General features: G+C 39.8%; 1 protein-coding gene across 1 annotated transcript in view; it reads left to right on the forward strand.

The window, feature by feature from the left end:
* LOC122814499 (myeloperoxidase-like) overlaps positions 1-24,910 on the forward strand; it is a 261,987-nt gene that overhangs the window by 218,488 nt on the left and 18,589 nt on the right. The window contains exons 12-13 of the mRNA XM_044087074.1: positions 8,331-8,491; positions 16,817-17,075. Coding sequence (XP_043943009.1) covers positions 8,331-8,491; positions 16,817-17,075 — 420 coding nt within the window. The remainder of the gene's footprint in view (positions 1-8,330; positions 8,492-16,816; positions 17,076-24,910) is intronic.

Here is a 24,910-nt window from a genome sequence, read left to right on the forward strand (position 1 = left end):
CAAGGTGGATCCCCCCTTGTGAAGTGGGATAACTGTAGCTGTGCACCACTCAGTGGGCACGAAGCCTGAGGTGAGGCTATGTTTAAACATGACACTTAGGTGAGGTGCCAGTTCATTTTGTAGTTCATGTAGTACACAGCCCGGGATGTCATTTGGTCCCCTGGATGCTGTATTCTTAGCTTTGGAGAGTGTGTTTTTTACCTGTGTGGTCGTTATTACTGGAATTTGGCAATCTTTTGGTATTGAGATGGGCTGTTTAGGGGGTGAGAGGGGGATGAAGTTGGCACTGAATCGATCTGCCAGGATATTGGCAATATCCTTGGGATCAGTATATTTAATGTCATTCTGTTGTAGCTCAAAGCAGATCTGAGCATAGCCATTTAGATTCTTGACATAGCCATAGAATGCCTTGTAGTTGTCTTTGGAATCTGGCACTTTTATTTTCGTAACTAGCTTTGGAGGATTTTATGAGGGATCTCAGCTTCTTACTGAGGCTGGTAAGGGAGTTTTTTGCATCCTGGGGTTTTCTTTTCTGCAACAGTTTCTTCCTTTTGTTGTAAAGTTTGTTTATGGCAGGGGACCACCAGATTGGCTTCCTTTTTTGGAGGAGAGCGTCTTGGTTCTATTTGGGATGGCACGATTCATGCATGAGTGGATGTGCTCATACAGTGCCTTAGTGTAGGATTTAGCAGTCAAACTTTCAGTTCTCATCTGCATGGGTGTCATGAAGTTTGTCACTTCTGACTTGAGTAGCATAAAGTTGGCTTTGGAGAAGTTTTTACGGAGGTTTCCGTACTGGGGGGTGGGAGAGGGATGTGGATGTCAAGAGTGATTAGCTTATGGTCAGACCTGACAAACGAGGGGGTGACCATAGGTGTGAAGCATCGATTTCCCATGTTGGTAATGACCATATCTAGGATATTGGAGCCCTTGATGGGATTTATGGATTAGTTGATCCAGGGCATTGGAATTTATGAATTCCAAGAACTGTTGGGCAAAGGTGTTGGTACATGAGTAGTTTTTTCCAGTTAATGGCAGGGTAATTGAAATCACCCAGTATTAGGGTGTTTGGTTGTAGCTTAATATTTTCTAGTATGTTTAGAAAGGTGTAGTGAGAATCTTGGGGCATGGTTGGGGATCTGTAGCAAGCTACAATTTGGATTGCAGTCTTACCTAGTGTTAGTTGCACCTGGAGAATTTCAGACGCATTGTGTTGGGCAACTAGCCTGGTGGTGTCAATATCCTTGGTGAATATGGACACTCCTTCACTTTTAGTGTTTCGGTCCTGGTTTGGTGGCCAAAATGTGTGGTAAGAGTTGTAGCCTGGTATTGCAGGGGTGCTCCCTTGAGCCTTGAACCAGGTCTCGGTTACTGCACAGATATCGATGTTCTCCATTTTTATGAGTGCCTCAAGAGAGTGCATTTTGAGGTTTAGACTTCTACCATTGAGAACTAGCAAAACTGCTTTGTGTCTTCAAAACACACGTTCAAGGTGTACAGCAATTAGAGTTTTTTTGTCCATTGCCTGACTGCAGAAGATTTTAGGAAAGTCAGTACAACGGTTTTTGTGGAACTGACATTTTTCTTTTCATCGCTAATGGATGAACCATCTGTGATGTGATACTCAGTGTCCTAATAGCTAAGCTGTCTGAGCTTAACTAACTGTTGTTGTTGTTATTATTTAGGCATTTCATCAAGTCAGACTTTGTGAGCTCAAGGACTTTAGCACATGGTTGTTTTTCTCCATAGGGTTTTCTTTTCAAAATACTGCAGTGGATTGTCATTGCCTTCTCCATTGGACCACATCTAATCTGAACCTGCCCATCTTGTGTTCCCCTACCATGTATACCTCATCACTTTACTAGAACACACAAGCCCCTTCACCTTAATAAGGTTATGGTCGTGAACTAGAGCATAGCCTTATACATCTGCATATTTTGTTCTAAATCAGGACCTAGTACGTTCAGTTATGATTATAGTTCTAGTTAACATAGGCTCTGTGGGAAAGAGTAACTGAGTCATGTTGCATTTTTTAAATATATCTAAACACAACACATCTTGTGTTGCCTAACTTTAGAGAAGAGATGCTTTGCACCTTGGAAATACAAGGTGCAGGGTTTGATTCTCAAATGGGGTAACTGGCTAGGCTTAAAATAGCCCACAATGGCAGTTAGCCTAGTAGTAATCTAAACAATTGGATGAGAAATAGGAAATTCACCCCAGGGATCACCTCTGTGGCTCTGATCGACAGAGGCGCAGGAAAATAACCTTCTTGGGTGGCGAAAGCCAGGGAACTTTTTTGGCTAGGCTTATATATAGGCCCTAGGGCCAGTAGCCTAGTACCTACCTATTATTTGAGTTCATATGCATATACACAGGAATCTTTCACAATCTACTAATAGCTAAGATCAACACAAAAATGGATTGTGTGTTTTATAGAGTAAACATGGGAAGAAATATGACATGTGGAAGTGATAATAATTAGTTTTACACTACAAATGGCATTAGGCATTTGATGCATTTAATAACTACAGTGCTTATAAAACACCTTTTCTTGTAGTCACTAAAATATATAAAATATATGTAGAACTGTATGTTTTTAAGTGTAAAACTATGATACCAAACATGTTTCTCTGAAACATAAAGACTTTATTTTATAAGGCATCCATATTTCCTAAACAGAAACCACACACACACACACACACACACACACACACACACACACACACACACACACACACACACACACACTGTTATGATATCCCCTGTTTGCAGATGCAGTTTATGCATCTGGTTTTCTGAGCAGTATACAAGAAATTATGATCAATTGTATTTTTTTCTGCTAAAGTATTTTTGGTCAACACTGGTTCTCAAGTGTTGAGGGTTAAAGTCATAAGTGTAACACCAGCAAATGGGGGTTGAATCTGAGCCAGGGTACTGGAGTGGGCAGCACGGAGAGTATAGGCAATGTGGGTGTCAAATGAGCCAGTTTGCAAACCCATCTTGTGACATATGGGTGGGTGTCTCACTTTTAAGCATTCTCCTATCTTGGAGGGATGAAATGTTTGATGCATACAAAAAATTCTTCTGCCCCAAAGTTGTTGTCACACCATGATGCCCCAATATCATCTCTCAAGCAACACAAAGAATAAAAGCAGTACTGCAGAACTACTGGGTCTGACCACAACAATTACCATGTTTCTTTCTATCCTTATTGTTTTATTGCCTGCAAACAGCATTGTGTGTGTGTGTGTGTGTGTGTGTGTGTGTGTGTGTGTGTGTGTGTGTGTGTGTGTGTGTGTGTGTGTGTGTGTGTGTGTGTGTGTGTGTGTGTGCGTGCGTGTGCGTGTGTGCGTGTGTGCGTGTGTGTGTGTGTTCACATGTATGTGTGCGTACGTGTGTCTGTGTCTCATAACATCTTGTGTATGGTACGAGTATAGGAACTATACTTTTAAGTGTGTCTTATGTTTGGAAAGTTTGCACACTAAGGTTGAAAGGTAATTGAATGCATTAGTAATGAGACATCAGCCACCTATTTAGTGTTTGCATAAAAGGAAGTAATCTAGAAGGCTAGAATGAGGAAGTGAGTTCCTCAATCAGTGGTTCAGCATGGAGCAGACTTGTGGAGTTCAACAAGCTCCTCTGGGTTTCTTGTGTCTATGGCCTGGAATTAAACTCAGGAGAGGATTTCTTTTGCTGTTGCTGAAGTTGAAGAGAAGATTTATTATGACAAAAACCTGATTGAGAAAAGGATATGGCAGCACTTATTAACACATCGCTGAACTCAGTAAACTGTAAGCAACTTAGTTTCATAAAAACAGCACCATGCATTTTTTTTTTCTTTTACTGTACTTCCCATCTGTAGCCAAAGGCACCATCATACATACTAGATTGGGTGTGGCCACCATGATTAAATCATGCACTTTGGTGCATTCTAAGGGGAGGCTGCAGAAAGTAACCTAGTATAATGATGTCAGAACTAAATTCTCCACTTATTTTGAGCCCAGCTGCACAAAGTTAAATATATGTTTTTCTCTTACATCTCTGTCCAAATCTATTAAAAAGTACATAACAGACTATACAATAATTACTTTCCACCAAACAAAACGAGTGCAATGCAACTACCACCCACCATCATTGACTTACATCAACATCACAACTCCACCACCAGTAAGCCTCGTGAAAGAACATCTTAGGTGCATTGTTGACATGAGGACACTTATCGTCCAATTGAACGGCAGCCAGTTATTTTAGGGTAGTAGTTATGTTACACAGAATGTATGGATGTGTTTTTATGTACAGAAGGAGGTAAGAGAACATGAACAAACTAGGAATAAAAAATAAATAACACAAGTAAACAATTTTTTTGTGCGAAATAGATAAATAATATGCTGACTGTCACGACTTAGAAGTCAGAACCCAGGGCAAACGGCCTCGCTGCTTCATCCTTCCTTGGGTTCTAAGGCATGTCAGATAAATTGTTCTCAAAGAAGCACATCAACCCACTCACAGTGGTGGCCTCCTTCTGCCACCTGCATAGAATATTCCAGAGGCGTGGCTGTTGATATGCAAAGGTTCAAAAGCTAGCAGATTCATGCCAGACTATTAGAACCATTTGGTGGGTGGGTGTCCAAACGCAATGAAAGGTCGACTATCACCATGTAAGTACCTCTCGTAATAGAGAAGGCTCAGATAATGCAGGATAGCCAGGACCAACAATAGAACTGTAAAGATAATTTTCCTGACAAATAGGCAGTTAGGGATATTTACACAAAGCTGATAAGCCATTTAGTAGTTGGACCACAGAGGTTTATACTACCCATTAGTTGAGTCAATCTTCCAGCCTAAAATCCTGACATCCAGCTGAGAGGATGCTACGGATGAACCACCACAGAAGGATTTGTGGATGGAATAAGGTGCTTGATCTGGATGATGTTCCTGAGGGAAAACCTGTTAAAGCTAAATACCCAATTATCTAAGGTCAGCTTTTCATCAAAAACAACATCTACAATTCATGCCTTCACCATGAATTCCACTTTGTCACCACAATATTAAGGGACACAATTGGGGCAGATGAATCCAAGAATGTAGCATGTACAGCCCTGAAAACTGTCTGGTGATTTGCAATCACACTACAGTAGATGCACTCAGATCCTTAGTTAATTTGCTAACATTAGGCACAGATTTTTGAGACAAGAAAAGGCAGAGCTATATTTAGGTTCATAGGTTCATACTAGGCTATCTGCCCTGGGGCAATTATAAGCCTAGCCCGATTCTGTATGGCTTACGCCACCCCTTGATTTGAGTATACTGTGCCCTTTTTAAGGTTTAGTTTACTGTGCCTCTGTCTAATAGTGACACGGGAGTAATCCCTGGGACAAACCTACGATCCCCCATCCACTTATCGAGATTCTTCTTGAAGAGATTCAGTGAGGTGCTCTGCCTCACATGAACTGGAATTCTATTCCAGAGCGAAGGGAGCCTCTGGGTTATGAACCTGTCCCTCCAGCAAGTTCTATTTATTTCTGTGCTGAGGTTCAAGTCCCTCGAGTGTGTGGCTCTAAGGGATTTAGATTTACTGAGGTAGAGCATGTCCATTAATTCTGGATTTGACATAGCTTTGTATGTCAGGCATAGATCGCCTCGAAGTAGGCGGTATGCAACTGAGTAGGAGTTTTTTTAACCGAGCAGCATATGGCATCTATTTGAGACCCTTGATCCTCTTGGTGAGATACTTTTGGGGTCTTTCTAATTGCTGCAGGTGTCAGGTAAGGTACATCCCAAAAGGGGCATTGTATTCTATGATGGGCCTGATGAGGGATGAATAAAGGGGCACGATTACCTCTCTTGATCTAGATGTGAAACCCTTCGTGATGAGGTGGGCTATGTAGAAGGTCTTTCTAACCACTTTGGCAATGTGGTTTTCAAAGGAGAGATTGCTATCAACTTGGATCCCCAGGTCCCTAATAACTTTCTCTGTACTTAATGGGTTTTCGCCTATGTGGTAATTTGTGGGCACATTGTTTTTGCCAAAGGGTATGACTATACATTTTTTGGTATTTAGCTTTAAACCATGGCGCTGGCACCAGTTATCTGTCTCTGTGAGACCTTTTTGAAGGATGTTTGTGTCAGCTGGAGAGTTGATTATGGCGCCCAGTTTGCAGTCGTCTGCGAACTTGGTGAGCCATAGTCCTCCCACGTTTGCCTGTACCTCAGAAAAGTATATACCGAACAAGAGTGGTCCCAGGACAGAACCCTGTGGGATGCCACTTGTGACCGGTTTCGAGTCTGACATGGCTCCAGCAACTCTCACTCTGTGGGTTCTGTCTTTGAGCCAGTTTGCGACCCATCTTGTGACATAGGCAATGTTAGCATAGGCTTGTTAGCAAAACGATATTAAAAGCCTTTCCTTTGATAAATTTCCCATAGATGTAGCAAATACATAAACAAATAAATAATGGGCCTACTATGAAACCCTTGGGTGCACAGGAATTCAGCCATGATGCTCTTCTCTAGGTATCCCATGAAAGCAGAATTCAAATCGGTCCTAGTAAAATACAGCATGTGGAGGAAAACCGAGTGTGAAAATCATCCTAACTGACCTCCTGAAACTCAGGCCAAGTCAAAAACAGCAGACACCTTGAAAGGCAATCTCCATGTCCTGTTGGAGTGACGTGTATGACTCCTGATTTACCCAAAAAACAAAAACAAACAAAAGAAAAAAAAACAATCTGCCAAATCACATTCTTTAGAGGACAAAACCTTTCAAATGGCCAGGCAAACTGCACTGCAGGTTCCCAAAAACTCAGAAAAGTGCAGTTGGATAATTTGCCACTCCAGAGATTTCTTGGAACAAGCACAAATACTTCTTTGGAGAGAGATGTCTGCCTGACAGAAAGAAAAATGATTATTCAGGGCAAGGTCATTCACAAGAAGACTAGAGTAATGCCACTTAATGCTAATGTTTTCTAAGTCCTCATCAGTTAGTGATTCTGTAGGTGACACCAGGGATCTCATGGGCTAAAGTATCTAGTGAACAAAATGTCAAGGGTAACCATGAATACCCTATGACAGATGATACAGTCTCCTCCACATCATTAACATTGCAGTACTGCAAATACCAGTGCAAAACAAGATATGACAAAATGAAATATGATGAGTCTGGATGAGTACGCTAAGATTCCTGCACTAAACCAGTCTAAGATCAGGGAGGAACTGAACCAGGGAGGAGCAAAAACAAGAGACAGGCTCCACCACCAGAATTCTTATCATAACCACAAGTTCCAAGACCAAGCTCAACATGAGGCCAGAAATCTGGCTAGCAGATGTATCTACCTGAGCAAGCATCAATCTCTTCATGGTGCATCAGTGGCACAACAGGGAGCATGTTCACTTTTGGTGCAGAAGGCTGTGGGCTCTATTTCCACAACAGGTAGCTTGATTATTGATGGTGCAGTGCAGCTCCTCCCTTATGCTGTACTGCACTGACAGTGCAGTGTAGTATAGCATAAGGGAGGTGCTGTACTCCTGAGTGTGTCGTCCTTTGGATGAAATGTTAAATCAAGGTCTCATCTGCTTGAGTAGCTATCTGAGCAAGCTTGAATTTTTTTCATAATGTGTCAGTGGTGCAACTTATGACACACTTACCTTTGGTGTAGGAGGCTGTGGGTTCTATTCCCACAGCAGATAGACTGATTGCTAACACTACAGTGCTGCATAAGGGGGATGCTATTCTTCTGAGTGTGTTGTCCTTTGGATAAGACATTAAACTGATGTCTGATCTGGTTGAGTAGCTAACTGAGCACATTTGAATCTGTTTGTAACACAGCAGCATTCTGTTGCAAAAGCCACAGACTCATCATCCTTGTTAATACTGAAATTACCCATAATCAACCATCTGGGAGATGCCAACATCAGTGAAACAAGAAAGTTAGGTTACTATTGTTCCCTTTCCCATGCATTCTACATTACATCCTTAGAGGAGAGTTCCCTTGCAAGGACTGATTGCTGGATGACAATGGGACCAGAAGCGTTACCACCAGAGGTGATGTCACTACAACTTCCTGTTTCGCATACAAGACAGTCATTCAATAAGTGTGACCATTTATTAGATTCCCTCTGTGTAGTTAGGCTTGGCTTTCACCACCTCCCAATCTTTATGTGAACTCTAACCTTATGATGACTTATTCCACCCCCACCCCATCCCCACTAGCTCTTTTGTCCCAAAACCAAGGTGGCCACTGAAAAACCTCGGACAGTGTATCTGCTTAACAAGTTGTAGCACTATGCCCTACAATGCGATGCAATGGTTATTTATTTTTTTTTTTTAGGAGACCCACGAGCAACTGAGCAGATTTCTTTGATTGCAATTCACACACTGTTTTTACGTGAACATAATCGGATATGCAAGCAAATGAAGCAGCTAAACCCTCACTGGGACAAAGAAACTATTTATCAAGAAGCTAGAAAAATTGTTGGAGCCCAACTGCAGGTATGAATTTAGTTTATTTTTCTATGTTTTGTCTATTTGCATTACTTAGTTTCTTTATTAATTGATAAGGATATTTTTATATAAAATCTGCTAAGGCTATGTCCTTATACACCATGTAAACCATGGTGAACAAATTCAATTTTGTGAGGTGTTTGTCCCAAACTCAAAGGCACCAAATGTTTCTCCTTTGAATGTATTATTTACACGATAAAATGTTTCTACATTTATTATGACATTAACTACATACTTAAAATACATTTCCAAACAACATGTGTATGGATCTGTGCAGCAAACACTATAACAGGTTCATAGGTTCATAGGTAGGTACTAGACTATTGGCCCTAGAGCCTATATATGCCTAGCCAAAAAGGTACCCTGCCTTTCACCACCCAAGACAATTATTTTCCTGTGCCCCTGTTGAGCAGAGCCACAGAGGTGATCCCCGGGGTGAATTTCCTATTTCCCACCCAATCATCAATATTTTTCTTGAAGGGTGCTAATGAGGAGCTTTGTTTGATATAGATAGGTAGTTTTTTCCAGAGTATGAGAAGTCTCTGGGACAGGAATCTATCCCTCCAGCATGTTCTGTTTATTGTAGTGACAAGGTTTAGGTCCCTAGAGCATGTAGCTTGGAAGAATTGAGATTTCTTTAAGTGGAGGATGTCCAACACCTCTGGGTTTGACATAGCTTTGTATGTTAGGCAGAGATCGCCTCTGAGTAGGGGATATGCGACAGAGTAAAGCTGAAGTTTTCTGAGATGGTCTGCGTAGGGCATCTGTTTGAGGCCAGTAATCCTCTTTGTGAGGTATTTCTGTAGCCTTTTCAGTTGTTGTAGATGTCTTGTAAGGTACATACCAAAAGGGGTGGTGTACTTTATAATGGGTCTAATGAGTGACGAGTAGAGGGGAACAATTACCTCTTTTTTCCTGGATGAGAAACCTTTTCTGATGAGGTGTGCCACGTAGAAGAATTTTCCGGCTACTGTGGTGATGTGATTATCAAAGGAGAGACTACTGTCCACCTGTGTCCCAAGGTCTCTTATCACTGATAATGTTAGTATATTTATATCATTAACTACAAATTTAGAGAATATCTCTCACGAATATGTTTACATAACTGCATAACTGTGCAGCAAACACTATAATGTTAGTGTATTTAATATGTCATTAAGTACATAGTTAAAAAATTATCTCCAAATAATGGGCTGCATTCATGAAGGTACAGCAGCATGTACAGACAGTGGTAACTTTTTGTTATTCAGCAAGCACCTTTACATGGTCACTAGTACCTTTTCGCTATTCAGCAAGCACCTTTACATGGTGCTGCATGGTCCTCCAACATGAAAACATGCAGCACCACAAAGGGCTAGTCCCACGGCCATACTGAATGCTAATGAGGCATTCTGGGGAGAAAGGCATATGCGAATTTGCAATGCGTTTTATCTGGAACCATCTGCAGGAAGGCATCTACACAGCCAAGCAATTGAAGAAAATGCTCGATCATGTAGATCAGCAAGGTCATCCACACCATGTCCCAGTAGGGAACATAGACATGATGGGGGGAACCATTAGACACCAGGGCTTACTTTTAAAGTGTCATAATGTCACCAACAGCAAAATGGGGACCAGAGGTGGGTGGAGGGATACACTAGACCACCAGGGATACATCTGTAAAGTGCCATAACAGCACCAATGTTATTATGGGGACCATGGTCTGGCGGTGGGATTTTGGATACAATAGACCAGCAAAGCTTACTGTATTTACCACAATGGCAACAATGTTTCATTGGGGATTGGGGAGTGGTGGAATCACTGGACACTAGGGAATGCTTTAAGAGCCGTGATGGTACCAGCATTACAATGGGGATTGGGGGACCACCAGGCACAAGAGTTAAAGGCAAGTGCTGCAATGGCACAGATTTCAAAAGGGTTATGGGGGTGGGGGAACCATTAGACCACCAGAGATAGGTCTTTAAAGTGCTGACATTTATTTATAGGTTCATAGGTTGGTACTAGGCTATCATATATTATTTATTTATTGCATTTGTTTACAGGGATAAGTCCACTGGGCCTAAAAGAGCCCATTTTCAGTGGAGGCCCGGGGAGAAAAACTCCAACGAGATACAGAAAAAATATAAACATTAATTAGTACAGAAGCAGGAACAGTGTTACAGACAGTAAATATAGTAACACATACAGAATACATACATAAAAGCAGGAATCTAGTTTGTTTGATTACAGTAATATATACAGAAAATATACATTAAAGTAGAATTCAATGAATTCAGTCAGAGTGGTATAAGCAGAGATCAGTATTTACCAGTATCAACAAGTGAAGATAAAAATAAATATAGAGAAAATATCATCAGTCACTAATAGCAAAACACAGGAGTTTAGTAATCATATAAGGAGAATGAAGAGGTTAGGTTATAGAGCAGGGACATAGCCAGGAAGAGTTGAGATGATTTTTCAGTATTTGTTTGAAGGTGGTGGTGCTGCCTGTGTTTCTTTTAGAAGGCAGAAGTGAGAGGCACCGACATTGTAATGAGGATCGGGGTGGGTGTATACACTAGACCACCAGAGCCTAAAATGTACATACATACATGCATACATATGTACATTCTGCAGTGGTAATAAATTATTATTATTATTACAGGGTGATGCTGGAAGGAGGAGACAAGTACAGGGACTGTGGTGTGTGTGTGTGTGTGTGTGTGTGTGTGTGTGTGTGCGTGCGTGCGTGCGTGCGTGCGTGCGTGTGTGTGTGTGTGTGTGTGTGTGTGTGTGTGTGTGTGTGTGTGTGTGGGTGTGTTCATGTATCTGTATGTGTATGCATGTCTATGTAACAGAGTGACTGGAGGGGGAATTCCATTGCCTACACTAACAGCAGTTTACTACTGCATTGTGCAGATGAGCTATGATCTTCGTGTTGTGATAATAACTACAATCCAGAAAACATTAAAATTAGCCAATAATGAGGTCTTCCCTCACAATGGCTATCATGTTTCTGAATCACAAATGGTCACATCACATTTGAAGGGCCTTTCAGCTCTTGATAGGAACATTAATGAATTTCCAGCCCACGTGTCTATGCAGAAAACAATATTAATGTTATGTATCCTCTTTAATGTAGGGAAATAAACAAGGAAGTATATTCCACTCAGGGGTGGAAGTCTGATTTTACAGATTCCTTTTCCCAGGTGTCATTGATTTTTTTCCTTCACGTTGTAATTATATTAATATGATATAAAACCAAAACCACTTATTCTGCCTACGTTCAGCATCAGCAGGCGATACAAGATAATTTATTGAATCATTGTTATCACATGGTATTTGTTTGATGGTAGAATAGAGCAAGCCTATCTAGAATGCCCTTTAAGGGCATTTAACATCCTATGTCCTCTCCATGCCTGTCTTCCACCTCGCCCCTTTTCTACCTGTCTCATGCCATCTTGGCAGACTTGTAGCTATTCTGGTGCCTGCTGTCATTTCTTGAACTAGTGCCCCTGTCAACATTAAATTGAGGAACACACAAATGAAAAAAAATGGCACATTGATGATTTTGCCCTACTCACTTAAAGAGCAAGCCAGGTCCCCACCTACACTTTTCAACTCTGACTTAAGGACCAAGACAAAAAACAAACTATTCTTTACTTTTAAACTGTAGCAGACTGCTTGTCACATTTGCAGCAAGCAGTTGACACAGTTTATGCCACACATGGAGCACTAAAGCACTTCAGTTCTGACCACAAATGCATTACTGGCATTCATTTCTGAAGGCCGATATTGCACTTAAGACTGATCAGCAACTCCCGATTGTGCCCCTAATATTTTGCAACTTGGGTGGCTGCCCCCTTCACTCCACCCTTGCTACACCTCTATTCTGTGGATTACAATAGCCCATTCCATGGGTTTACAACCTTTTCTGTGAAGAAGTACTGGATGTATAACAGGTCCTTGCAACACTCCACTAATCACCTTGTCCTAATTCCTAACATTATGTTTTGTATCCTACCGTTCAGCCAATCAGATATCTAGTTCTTCAGTCTTGGCCCTAACCGCAACCCTTCCAGTTTTCATATCGGCCTTCTACTTTTAGACCAAACCAGAAGTTAAGTGACATCTACTGACACTCCTTCCCCAAGTACATCTGTAATCCATTAATAAAACTGGATCGTGTTTGATTGATAGCTCCATCAGACAATGAACCTATGTTGGCTGTTGCTGCTGCTGTGGCAATTGTTGTCCTCCTGAAATGCTACCAGCCATCCAGTTAGGATTCTCTCCTTGACTTTCCCTGCAACTTCCTGTTAATCCTGCAGTTCTCTGGGTTTCTCCTACTTCAACTTGTATCAGGCTTCCAGACTTCCTTTTTAATTGTACTCTGATGGCTCTTCATTGACCAGTGACCTGTTCACAATGTCCATCAGGGGGTTATCCTCCTTAAGGATAGCCAGTTCCAATTCTACTTTCTCCCTCTCTAGCCCTGGTGTCTGTCCTCCATTCTCCCTATTCTGCCCTAATTTTTCGATCCAGTTTGGTCCCTCGTCCTTCTTTTCCTTCAGGAAAACTTGATTCATTACTTCTGCGTATTCTTAGTCTATGATTATCACCCCTCCCCCATCTTTACCAATGGAACTGTATTTTGTGTGCAACTTAACTCATTTACAGTAGCTAAAAAGCAAATTAAGGGCAAGTAATGTCAGCAAACAGAGGTAACCCATGACTAATCCAAAATATTTTAATATATAAGTATAGACTTTGTGTTATTATATGGAGAAAAGTTTAGTCTACTTTATTAATATTTTAAGTGACACAAGTAACTCTGATTTTAATTAATTTTTAGCAGGATATGTACACACTCTATGATATATGTTGCTTAAAGGAGAAGCCATAAATGTGAAGGGCACAAAGTACTGTGGTCGGTGTGTTGAATATCACAGTTAATTGTGGTAGTGCACAATGCAGTATGTGAAAAGCACTGTGGCATGTGGCACACAGATCTGGTCGGTGTGTTGAATATCACAGTTAATTGTGGTAGTGCACAACGCAGTATGTGAAAAGCACTGTGGCATGTGGCACACAGATCTGGTCGGTGTGTTGAATATCACAGTTAATTGTGGTAGTGCACAATGCAGTATGTGAAAAGCACTGTGGCATGTGGCACACAGATCTGGTCGGTGTGTTGAATATCACAGTTAATTGTGGTAGTGCACAATGCAGTATGTGAAAAGCACTGTGGCATGTGGCACACAGATCTGGTCGGTGTGTTGAATATCACAGTTAATTGTGGTAGTGCACAATGCAGTATGTGAAAAGCACTGTGGCATGTGGCACACAGATTTTTTGGCATGTAGCTGTAGACTGTAGTTTACTCTATGTAGACATAAAAAAGAATGTTTCTAAATTGGGGATAAAAGCAAAAAATGGAGTACCATAAACTGCATAAACTGTTCCTATATCAGCAGCACTTTTATGCATGTGTCTGCAGAAGGCAACCTGAAGAGACAACAGTGCAAAGTGTGCCCATTGTAGCCAGGATAATACACACCTGTGAGCCGAGTGATTCATACAGTGCAAAGTGTGCCCATTGTAGCCAGGATAGTACACACCTGTGAGCTGAGTGATTCATACAGTGCAAAGTGTGCCCATTGTAGCCAGGATAGTACACACCTGTGAGCTGAGTGATTCATACAGTGCAAAGTGTGCCCATTGTAGCTAGGATAGTGTGCACCTGTGAGCCGAGTGATTCATACAGTGCAAAGTGTGCCCATTGTAGCCAGGATAGTATACACCTGTGAGACAAGTGATTCATAAAGCTTACAATTGTGTTTTGCTGATTATCAGTTCATATGCATTAGCCTTAATGCATCTCTCAGCTGTGCTCAGTGATTTACATCACAAAAATACAGAGTCTTGCTGCATTACAGCCCCCTGCATTAATCTTAGTCCAACAATTATGCATGAAGACACATTTATATAGTTCCCATGTTACAGCAGCAGCAGTTTGTGGGTAACATGATCATGATGTGATATAATCTGTACAGTACATTATGCCTGTCTGTCTGTCTAGCTATCCTTATAACAGCTTCATTTTGCATCCATTATTGCATCAACAGAGGAATAACTTCTTTTATTATCACAGCTATGACCCAGCAGGGCTTTAAATTTCAGGCCAAGGCTGCAACTCCATCAGAAAAGGGATGTACAACCTACAGGACTGTGCGGATATGGTGTGTATATATATATATATATATATATATATATATATATATATATATATATATATATCGTACATATATGGATATGTATATATATTTATGTATCTGCTGGAAGATTCTATCCATCCACAACCCATTTCTCCCACATCACCAGGTGGCTGGCCTTGTCATGGTAGCTCATCCGCACCACACGCCCACATGCACACTCACACCTATGGCCAATGTAAAGTGCCACCTACTGCATGTCTTTGGAATGTGAAAGAAATCAGAGCACCCAGAAGAAACCCACACAAACACAGGGAGGACATGTAGACTATGCGCAGAGGGCACCCTAGCCAAGAATTGAACCAGGGAACCTCTTGCTGTGAGGCAACAATGCTATCCACTGCTCCACTTTATCACCCATCTCACCTTGAAAAACTGACTTTTTTACAGTCACACAAGATTTAATTTTGGAAAGAGTGGCACACTAGAGTTACTGTCATCTTTCTACGATGCAAGATATTCCCAACTTAGTGCTGTAATCAGTATATGATGTGGTAGAAATGATTTATGCTTCGTCTGTCAATGAGACAGATCTGAAGAGTTCAGGGTGAACTAAGTCCCCAGAAATGTACATCATGCTCCAGGTGTTATCTTGTCAATGATCTATGTTCATAGTGTTTTGTGTAACTGGATTTAAGAGTGATAACCATGGCAGTTTTTCAATGCCAGCCTTTTATAGATATCCTACTATTTATCTTTATTTTATTCTGTTTTTATACTCTCCTAAAAGGCACAATTTTGTACTTCATTACATTAAATCCTACCTGACATCTGTCTGTCCAGTTTGCTAGCTTTACATGGTGTCAGTAGAAAATGGTTGATCATATCATACTACAAGAGCAAATGTGGTGTTGACAGCAAACAGATTTATTCTGTCCTCTGAACTTTAGTTAACAGTAGATACAAGTATGCTAAATAGAACTGGCCACAGTATGAATTCATGGGGCCATTCTCTGATTACTGGTTTTTCACAGGAACTGCTCATTCCTTTTCACCTTCTTAGTTGCCAAGCAGTTCCACGTCTACCTTACCCAGTTGTCTTCTCTTCTCTAGTCCTGTCTTCCATGACCATGTTGCATGACACAGTGTAAGATGCCTCAACGGAATCCATATGATTGACATCCATTATATATTCTTTGGCTTTACGAACTTTGACCCATCATAGAACTGACCCAGACAGCTATATCACGGTTTCTTTCATAGGTTTATAGGTATTTACTAGGCTAATGACCACAAGGGCCTTTTTAAGCCTAGCCATGCATCCCAAATCTCTGACAAGTTCTGATACCCTTGATAAGTGTAAGCATGGGCCTGGAAGATGAACCATTTACAGCTTACCTGTTTGCATTTAGAGACATAGGTGATAAACCAGGGATGAATGTCTGAGACCATAACATTCATTAACTGGGACCATTATTGTCAGAGAATTTTGTGAATCTACCCTTCAGTTCCTTTCTGCCACCTACCCAGGTACAGATGTGAAGCTTATCTAATTGTAATATAGTTCAATGCTAGACAGAGCCAGCAAGGAGATGTGTGCCTGTCACATGCTCCATCACTCATATGAATCTGCAATAAAGTGTTTGAACACTGAACAGTGTTCCTATTTACTTTAATATGTGATATACTTTGTGGAAGTATTTTCCTCTAACTGTCTTTTTACTGTCACTCTTTTCAGAGCCTTCCTTCTACAAAAGTACCTCCATAAATATCATAGGACTACCCATTAGTCAAAAAAGGAATGTACAGCTTTCTGGTGCCTTTTTGACATTCTGCATAGCTTGTAAGAAATATTTCACTGAAGCACTGTAAAACATTATTGGGTGGCAAAGGGCCCAGTCCTGTGTTGCTGACTATGAAACTCTCAGTGCAAAGGTCATGACCTGGGTGAAAAGGGACCCATATGCTGTCTCCTGCCTTATTAAGAAGTCACAGGTTGCTTTATCTGAATGGTAATGTTATGTAAAATGAATTAGTAATATTTTGTAGAGTCACATGCTGGATACAGTTAATATATGCAGGTGAATCACTACTGATCTACAACTGTTTCTCTACACAGATCATAACGTACAAACACTTCCTTCCACATGTGATTGGCACATCAGCTATGAAATGTCACTTGTCTAAAAGGTATTCATATAATCCATTTGTCAACCCTGCGGTTGCCAATGTTTTTGCCACCGCTGCATTTCGTTTTGGACATGGTATGGTCATGCCTAAAGTGCCTCGCCAGAATGAAGCCTTCCAAGAACACCCTGAGTATCCAGATGTACCCCTCCACCAGGCATTTTTTGCAGCATGGAAAGTCATAAAAGAAGGTAAGTTGAACAGTATTTCACTTGAACCAGATTTATGCAACTAGGTCAACCAGGAAAGAACTCAGAGCTGAGACCAACAGAAAGAAAATAACAGCTACCACTAAGAAAACCAAATAAGAACCTGCCATTTATTGCAAGAACAGGAACATCCCTGTGCTGGGCTATTTGAAGTGTTGGTAGATGAGATCTGGAGAGGACCAGGGCAGCCCACAAGGGGGCAGAGTGTCTGCCTAAATTGTCTATGTCCTGTGTTCAAAAAAGCAGAAAACATCGGGGCATAATAAATCAGGGGAATGAGTTGAATGACCTTTGTGCCAGATTCATGGGGGGGGGCTGAGTCACCAGCTCTAGCTATATCCACCCCTGACAGAGATTGAGGGCTATAGATATTTTGAAAGAGGGTTTCAGTGAATGTCTTGGTGGTACATACAAAAGCAGCTGTCAGAGTGCCCCTACTGTTTACTAAGTGGTACTGCACATTCAGGTCCAAGGAGGGATCCTGGGGGATCCAGTTATTTTGGCTCCATTTCAGAGTACTTCACAAAACCCAGTTAACCCATTAACATCATGTGTCTCCATCCATGACCTGTCTGTAGAGATAGGTGAACATATTCCTCTACTTTCTGTGGTTCCAAGAAGGCATCACCAAAAAAAATAAATAAATCAAAGGTCCACTTGCTAAAGTGAAATTGGATGAGAGATGTTATTAGAGGTGTTACTGAGTCTGAAGACAGCAGTTATAGTGGCAACAGATTTCTCTTGTGAGATAATAGTGGAGGTGTCAGACAAGAGGCAAAGTAGAAAATGGAAAAATACAGTCCAAAACAGGTTCATTGATCAAATATCAGTGATCCTGTGTACTCCACTGATTAAAGCAGTTAAGGACTAGACTCACATCTGAGGGCTTTGATATTACATTCTATAAATTGACTGCATCCTGATAAAAATCAAAAACAGTATAAATGGTGATAAACTGCTGATAATGAAAATCAGATAAACAGAGTAAAACCGTCAAAATAATAATAATAAATAATAAATAATGCTTTCAATATGCACATATGATTCCAGAAACGTGCATCAATACTTTAGAAGCATTTCAGTTCAAAGCAAAAAAATAGCCACACCATAACATTCATTCATTATCTACCCTCTGTCCATAATTATGTGTTTCTGCTCTGTATCATTCCCGAAATATCCCCCAGAAGACGTGAATCAAATATATTACTGATGATTGAAAATCCTTAACGTGGTTGTACAAAAAATGAAGTGGTCTATCACAGGGCAAACACAGTAAAGGTGTGATCTCACGAAAAACAATGAGCCTCCTGCATTCTCCTTTTGATATGCTTGTGATTTGTTCACTTGAATTCAAATAACATGCACTCAAATAAAGTGCACTTCGACAACAATGCCAGCAAACAATGCAATGCATCCTCATTTAAAAAAAAAAAAAATCTACTGCATACTAAACAAGTAACATCTTAACCAACTTTAAATCTACCTCCAACAAATGGATGTGAAATTGCACCCCCCTCCCAAGATATGTGGTGTATGTCCCCTAGACTGGGGTAGTTAATATATATCACAGTTTGCTGGATTATTTGGTTGCGCTTTCAGTGAACACTGGAGCACAAGCTCATAAAACTATTTTATTTATTTTATTTTACATTTGTTGACTGGGCTGGTCTGACTGGATATATGTCCATTTTCAGCAGAGGCCTCGGGAGAAAAGCTCCAATGAACACAAATAATAGTTATTTTACATGACAGATTTTAAAAATCAAGGTGCATCTTTTAACAGTTCTCTACAGTACTTTACATTGCTGGTTTAAGATTCTTTATACATGTAATGATTAGGGAATAATACAGGAACATGTAAGAAATGACATGAGGTTAATATATGATGATTTAGGGGATAATACAGGAACATTTAAGAAATGACATGAGGTTAACATATGATTTAGGGAATAGTACAGGAACATGTAAGAAATGACATGAGGTTAACATATGATGATTTAGGGAATAGTACATGAAGATGTTAGGAATGACAAGAGGTTAATATATGAAAACACACTCTCTTTAAAGGTTAACAGAGAGGCACCTACATGGTTAGTCATGGTTAGCACAAGGGCATAACCAATGTGTTTTGAGGAATAGTTTCAGTTTGTTTTTAAAAAGTGATATTGAGGAAAGCAAGGTCAGGTCACTAGGGTGTGAGTTCCAGGTTTTGCCAACAGTGTTAAAGAACAAGGAGTCCCCAGCCATATGGTTGGTTTTGCTTAGTTGTACAAGTGGTTTGTTTGAAGAGCGTAGGGTCTTAAGATTATTGTAGGGGGTGATAAGGTTAGTAAGTATTGGGGCATTAGTAGGTTAAAACAGGATACCAAGCCACGGTGGTGCAGCGGTAGCATTGTTGCCTCACAGCAAGAGGTTCTCCCATTCGATTCTCTGCTGGAGAGCCTTCTGTGTGGAGTCTGCATGTCCTCCCCACGGTTGAGTGCCATTCGAAAGACATGTGTAGAATGGGCATGCCTTCGTTGAAGGTTGGGCGTTGATCTGGCACCTTGGCACCCGTAAAAAATCTACTGCCAATCATTAGCAGACCAGAGTTCTGCTGTGGCGACTCCTAACCGGGAAAAGCCAAAAGAAGAACAAAAAAAAGTAGGTTGAAACAGGGTCTTGTGTGCAACTGTTATTTGGTTATATAGTAGTTGGTTTGGTAACTCTAGCCAACCTAGTTGTTCACAGTTATGACAGTGATGGGTTCTAAAAGCAGAGCCAGTGGAAAATCTGGCAATGTTGTTATAGGAGATTGCTAGGTTGTTAAGGTTAGTTTTACACAAGTTAGTAAATATAGGGGAGGCATAGAGGAGAGTAGAGATTAAATAGTTGCGGGCGATAGTAGTCCTAGCTAATGGAGTCAGGAAGGGTTTTATCCTGTAAAGGGAGCCGAGTTTTTTGTTAACTGTTTTTATTGTATAAATATATATAAATGTATATGAGTGTCGAAGTTAAGGTTGTTATAAATTAAGACCCCTAGTAGTTTAACCAAATAATTGTAGCAAACTGGTGAAAATAAAAACTAAAAAACACAAATTCACCAGTAGGACCAGTAGACACAAGTTTATTTTTCAGGTTAAGCGCTTTCATCAAAGTAAAATTGACTTCCTCAGAACAATATACAAACAGTCATGTGGATTTAAATATATTACACTGTCACAGGATAGGTGAGGAATCCCACCAGTCAAACAAAAGATCTCTTGAATAAATTAATACCTTAAAGGCATACACTATAAACACTAAAAATACAATAAAATACATTTCTGTAAAGAAATTATATAAAATTAAACCCTTTCCACTCTTTCTTTTAAAGCAGGCAAGATAGATATAAAATCATTTAATCCTGGACACAGATTAGCTGCCAAACAAAGCTGCCACATCAGTTCCCTCTTGTTGCCAAACGAAGCTGCCACATCAGTGCCAAACGAAGCTGCCACATCAGTCCCCAGACAAGGGAGGAGGGGGGTCGTAATTTTCAACAGTGAAGACTATAAAAATCTTATTCAAGGTATTTTGTTTCAGGAGGAAAGCTATTTGCAGGTATCCAAGAATCAGATTAATATTTCCTACCGGCGTATTGATGGGTTTTTGGAAGAATATTTACTAGAACAAAGGATCAGTCAGGAAGTTTACTCTTTTCTATTAAATCATTTTCCCAAGGTACCAAGTATATTTGGCATCCCTAAGATCCACAAAGATGTTTTGTCACCCCCATTTAGGCCTATTGTGGCAGCAGGAGGGGTCCAAAGCACACAATTTGGCAGTCTTTGTGGATCAGATGGTTAAGCATGTAGTTTGAGGGTATGTCACATCTTGTGAAAGATTCCTGGGACTTTCTGGGACAGATTAAGCAAGATTTATGGAATCCTGATCTGATTTTTTTGACAATAGATGTACAAGATTTATTCTCTTGTATTCCTAGAGAGGAAGATTTGGATTATTTTGAAAAAATGCTGTTTGATCATTCTAGTTTATCTCCAGAGCATGTACAGCTTGTTTGTGAAATTATGGCCTTGATTTTAGATAAAAACTATATTTTTTTTGAAGGGCAAAATTTCCAACAAACCAAAGGAGTTGCTATGGGGGCAGCTTGTGCCCCCGTTTATGCAAACCTTGTTTTATTAGGGTGGGAGAAAGAGTTTATTTTTGAAAGTAGGTTTCATTTGGATATTTTTTTTACAGCAGGTACCTGGACGGTATTTTTATTTTATGGAAGGGTACCAAGGAAAGTATTGCTGGTTTTGTTGAATATCTAAGTGGCACTACCCATTATTTGAAATTTACCTATGAGTGTAATGAAAAAGAAATTCACTATCTTGATACCACCATTAAAGATGTGTGTTGTTTTAGATCCAAGGTGTATAGAAAGAAAACTTTTTTGTAATTCTTACCTCCATTTCCAAAGTCACCACCCACTATACCAGAAGAAAAGTATTGTCAAGGGACAGGCAATCAGAATTTCTAGAATGACTTCCCATCTTGAGGACGTAATTAAGGAATTCAGTGATCTGAGGAACATGTTTCTGGAGAGAGATTATCCACTAGAATTTGTAGAGGGTATTTTACAAGAGGTTTTGAGAGAGTGGGGTTCTAAATATGAACCTCTACTAGGTAGAGGTCTTTCTAAAACCAAAAATTGTGAAACAACAGAGGGTTCTACCCACAACTTCTCCCAGGCATGTGTGGTGCAATATAGTACACATTATAATGACATCAGAAATATACTTTGTAAGAATTGGAACATTTTTAGGGGTGACCCTAATATTTTACAAGCAGTGGGTGAACAGCCTATTTTTTGTACTAAAGTGAGCCGCAACTTGAAACTTACCTTGGAGGGTAACATGAACAATAGTAGTGAAAAAATGAATGAATTCACCAAAGCCTGTGGTTGTTGTACAAAGTGTAGATATATACTATCGGCTGCTAGTTTGAAACTTGATAATATCAACCAGGACACAGTGTTTTTCAAAAAAGGTAACTGTCAGACTAGCAAAATAGTTTATCTGGCAAAGTGTAATTCCTGCCCGGGGTTTTATGTTGGGAAAACTGAGAGGGCTCTCAGGTCCAGGATATATGAACACTCATATGACATTAAGAATTCAAAAGAAACCAATGCCTTATTTAGGCATAGCAAAATATGTGTTAATTTCTCTGGATTTAAGTTTGGGATATTAGATACCATTGAAATAAACCCCAGGGGTGGCAACTGGAAAAACACATTAAACAAGAGGGAACTGATGTGGCAGCTTCGTTTGGCAGCTAATCTGTGTCCAGGATTAAATGATTTTATATCTATCTTGCCTGCTTTAAAAGAAAGAGCAGAAAGGGTTTAATTTTAACATAATTTCTTTACAGAAATGTATTTTATTGTATTTTTAGTGTTTATAGTGTATGCCTTTAAGGTATTAATTTATTCAAGAGATCTTTTGTTTGACTGGTGGGATTCCTCACCTATCCTGTGACAGTGTAATATATTTAAATCCACATGACTGTTTCTATATTGTTTTGAGGGAGTAAATTTTACTTTGATGAAAGCGCTTAACCTGAAAAATAAACTTGTGTCTACTAGTCCTACTGGTGAATTTGTGACCCCTAGTAGTTTGGTAGTGGGATCAGTAGATATGATAGTACCATTGTTTGCTATAACAGTAGAGTTAAGTGGGGAGGCCCTACAAGTTGGAATGAATAGTAAGAGTTTTGTTCTTTTGGGGTTCAAGATGTACATGGCTAGGCCTGTATAGGCTGTAAGGCTGCTAGCCTAGTAACCTCCTATGAACCTATATATTGTTTGTTATGTTTTTTGCCTCCAAACACTGGAAGTGCCATCTGCTGGGTTGGTCCGCTTATCGGGTTTATATCACATCATCGAAAGTCTTAAACATTGAATCATGAAACATCGAACAGAATACATTGAACCATTAAAACATCAAAATGATGTAAATGGCAGTTTCCAATGGTGACATGATACATAAAGGGTGTAGGCAGGGGGGCAAGCCCCCCTGCATCCCCCCTTTACTTAAATCTACCAACTCCAAGATCACGCTACAGTGTATGAAACGGAAATCTTTTGTTTCTGCACTGTAGTGCACTGAAGTGCAATCTCCGAAGTGGTATATTTAAGTGGCAGGGGTGTGTGGGGGGTGCAGGGGTTCTTGCCCCCCTGCATGGAGCAATGTGTTATTGATCCACTCCACATGTGTTTTTTTTTCCCCGTTTCAATGTTGTACATTTTGATGTATTAAGTTCAATGTTGTGTGATTCGATATTGTCGTCTTTCGATGATATGATATACACCCCCACTGATCAACTTCCTACAGTCACTCCACAGCTTTATTCAACATGGGGGCAGGTGATTGGGGGTAGGGGGTTTAATGGACATCATATTGTCGGTAGGAGGTCTAGTGGACATCATATTGTGGGGATGGCTACTTCTCTATAATAAGAACTAGGGTGTACATTCAAAGACTGCTGTCATGAATCAGTGCTTGGAAGGTCTACAAAAGAAAAGAACACTTCACGACCCAAGGACAAAACGCCAACCAGAGCAGTTAGTAAATCCTTTATTGGAAAGCCACCACACTTAAAAACAAGCACTTTCGCTTGGTGCAATACCGAGTTTTTTCAAGTTCATTGAAAATGCAAAATATTCAAGTGTTATATACCAAACCTGAGTCACATAATATACATAATTAATTAATTAAGTCATTAATTCATTAATATGTTAAAGTGATATTCATGAGTTAAACACCAAAGCATGAAGTTTGAATACTGGTTCCCATATAACATAAAGAATAAAATGCAGTGAATGTGAAGCCTAAAAACCATTGAATAAATACATAAATATATATGAATCATAACTTGTAAAACACTTCATTAATTAAAAAACGTGTGTTCAACCACAATTAAATGTGATGAAAAGTTCATTAACCAACTTAAACAATCTCATGTTGTTCAAGAACTAAATATTACACAATTACTTTTATGGTTTAAGTTGTTATTAAAAATAATGAATATTTAATAAATATTAAGAATAAAATATTAAACCAGTATTCAAACTTCATGCTTTGGTGTTTAACTCATGAATATCCCTTTAACATCTTAATGAATTAATGACTTAATTAATTAATTATGTATATTATGTGACTCAGGTTTGGTATATAACACTTGAATATTTTGCATTTTCAATGAACTTGAAAAAGCTCGGTATTGCACCGAGCGAAAGTGCTTGTTTTTAAGTGTGGTGGCTTTCCAATAAAGGATTTACTAACTGCTCTGGTTGGCATTTTGTCCTTGGGTCGTGAAGTGTTCTTTTTTGGTTTTGATCACATTTTGTTTCTTTGGTTTTGCTTGACAGGTCTACAACAGGTCTCATTGATCTGATATTTTTAAACACCTTTATTAACTCACAATTTAAACAATGAAACAGATGCACATATATTAACAGAAAACCAATCACAGTGACAACTTTCCTTATTTTTGTTCAGGATACCTATATGTTTCTTTTAAACAATTATCATTGACTCCATTTTATTACATAAATTGCATTCCCTCAAGTCCCTTAAAGCGCACTCCTCTTCCTAAACATTATTCTGCAGGTATTGTTCCCACAAATTCAGTTTATTTCGAGCAGGCTGCTCCTTCTCTTTTCTAAAGATCCATTTCCGTTTCTTTAATCTCCTTTACAATATTCGCTCGTTCAATTACAGCCGATTTACACTTTGATTTCCATTTTCTATTAATGGCTTTTTGTGGCAGCCAACAGCATCAGACTTAAC

Source organism: Protopterus annectens, chromosome 10.part0 (assembly GCF_019279795.1).
Source record: "Protopterus annectens isolate FY-2018-M chromosome 10.part0, PAN1.0, whole genome shotgun sequence".
NCBI classification, from domain to species: Eukaryota; Metazoa; Chordata; order Ceratodontiformes; family Protopteridae; genus Protopterus; species Protopterus annectens.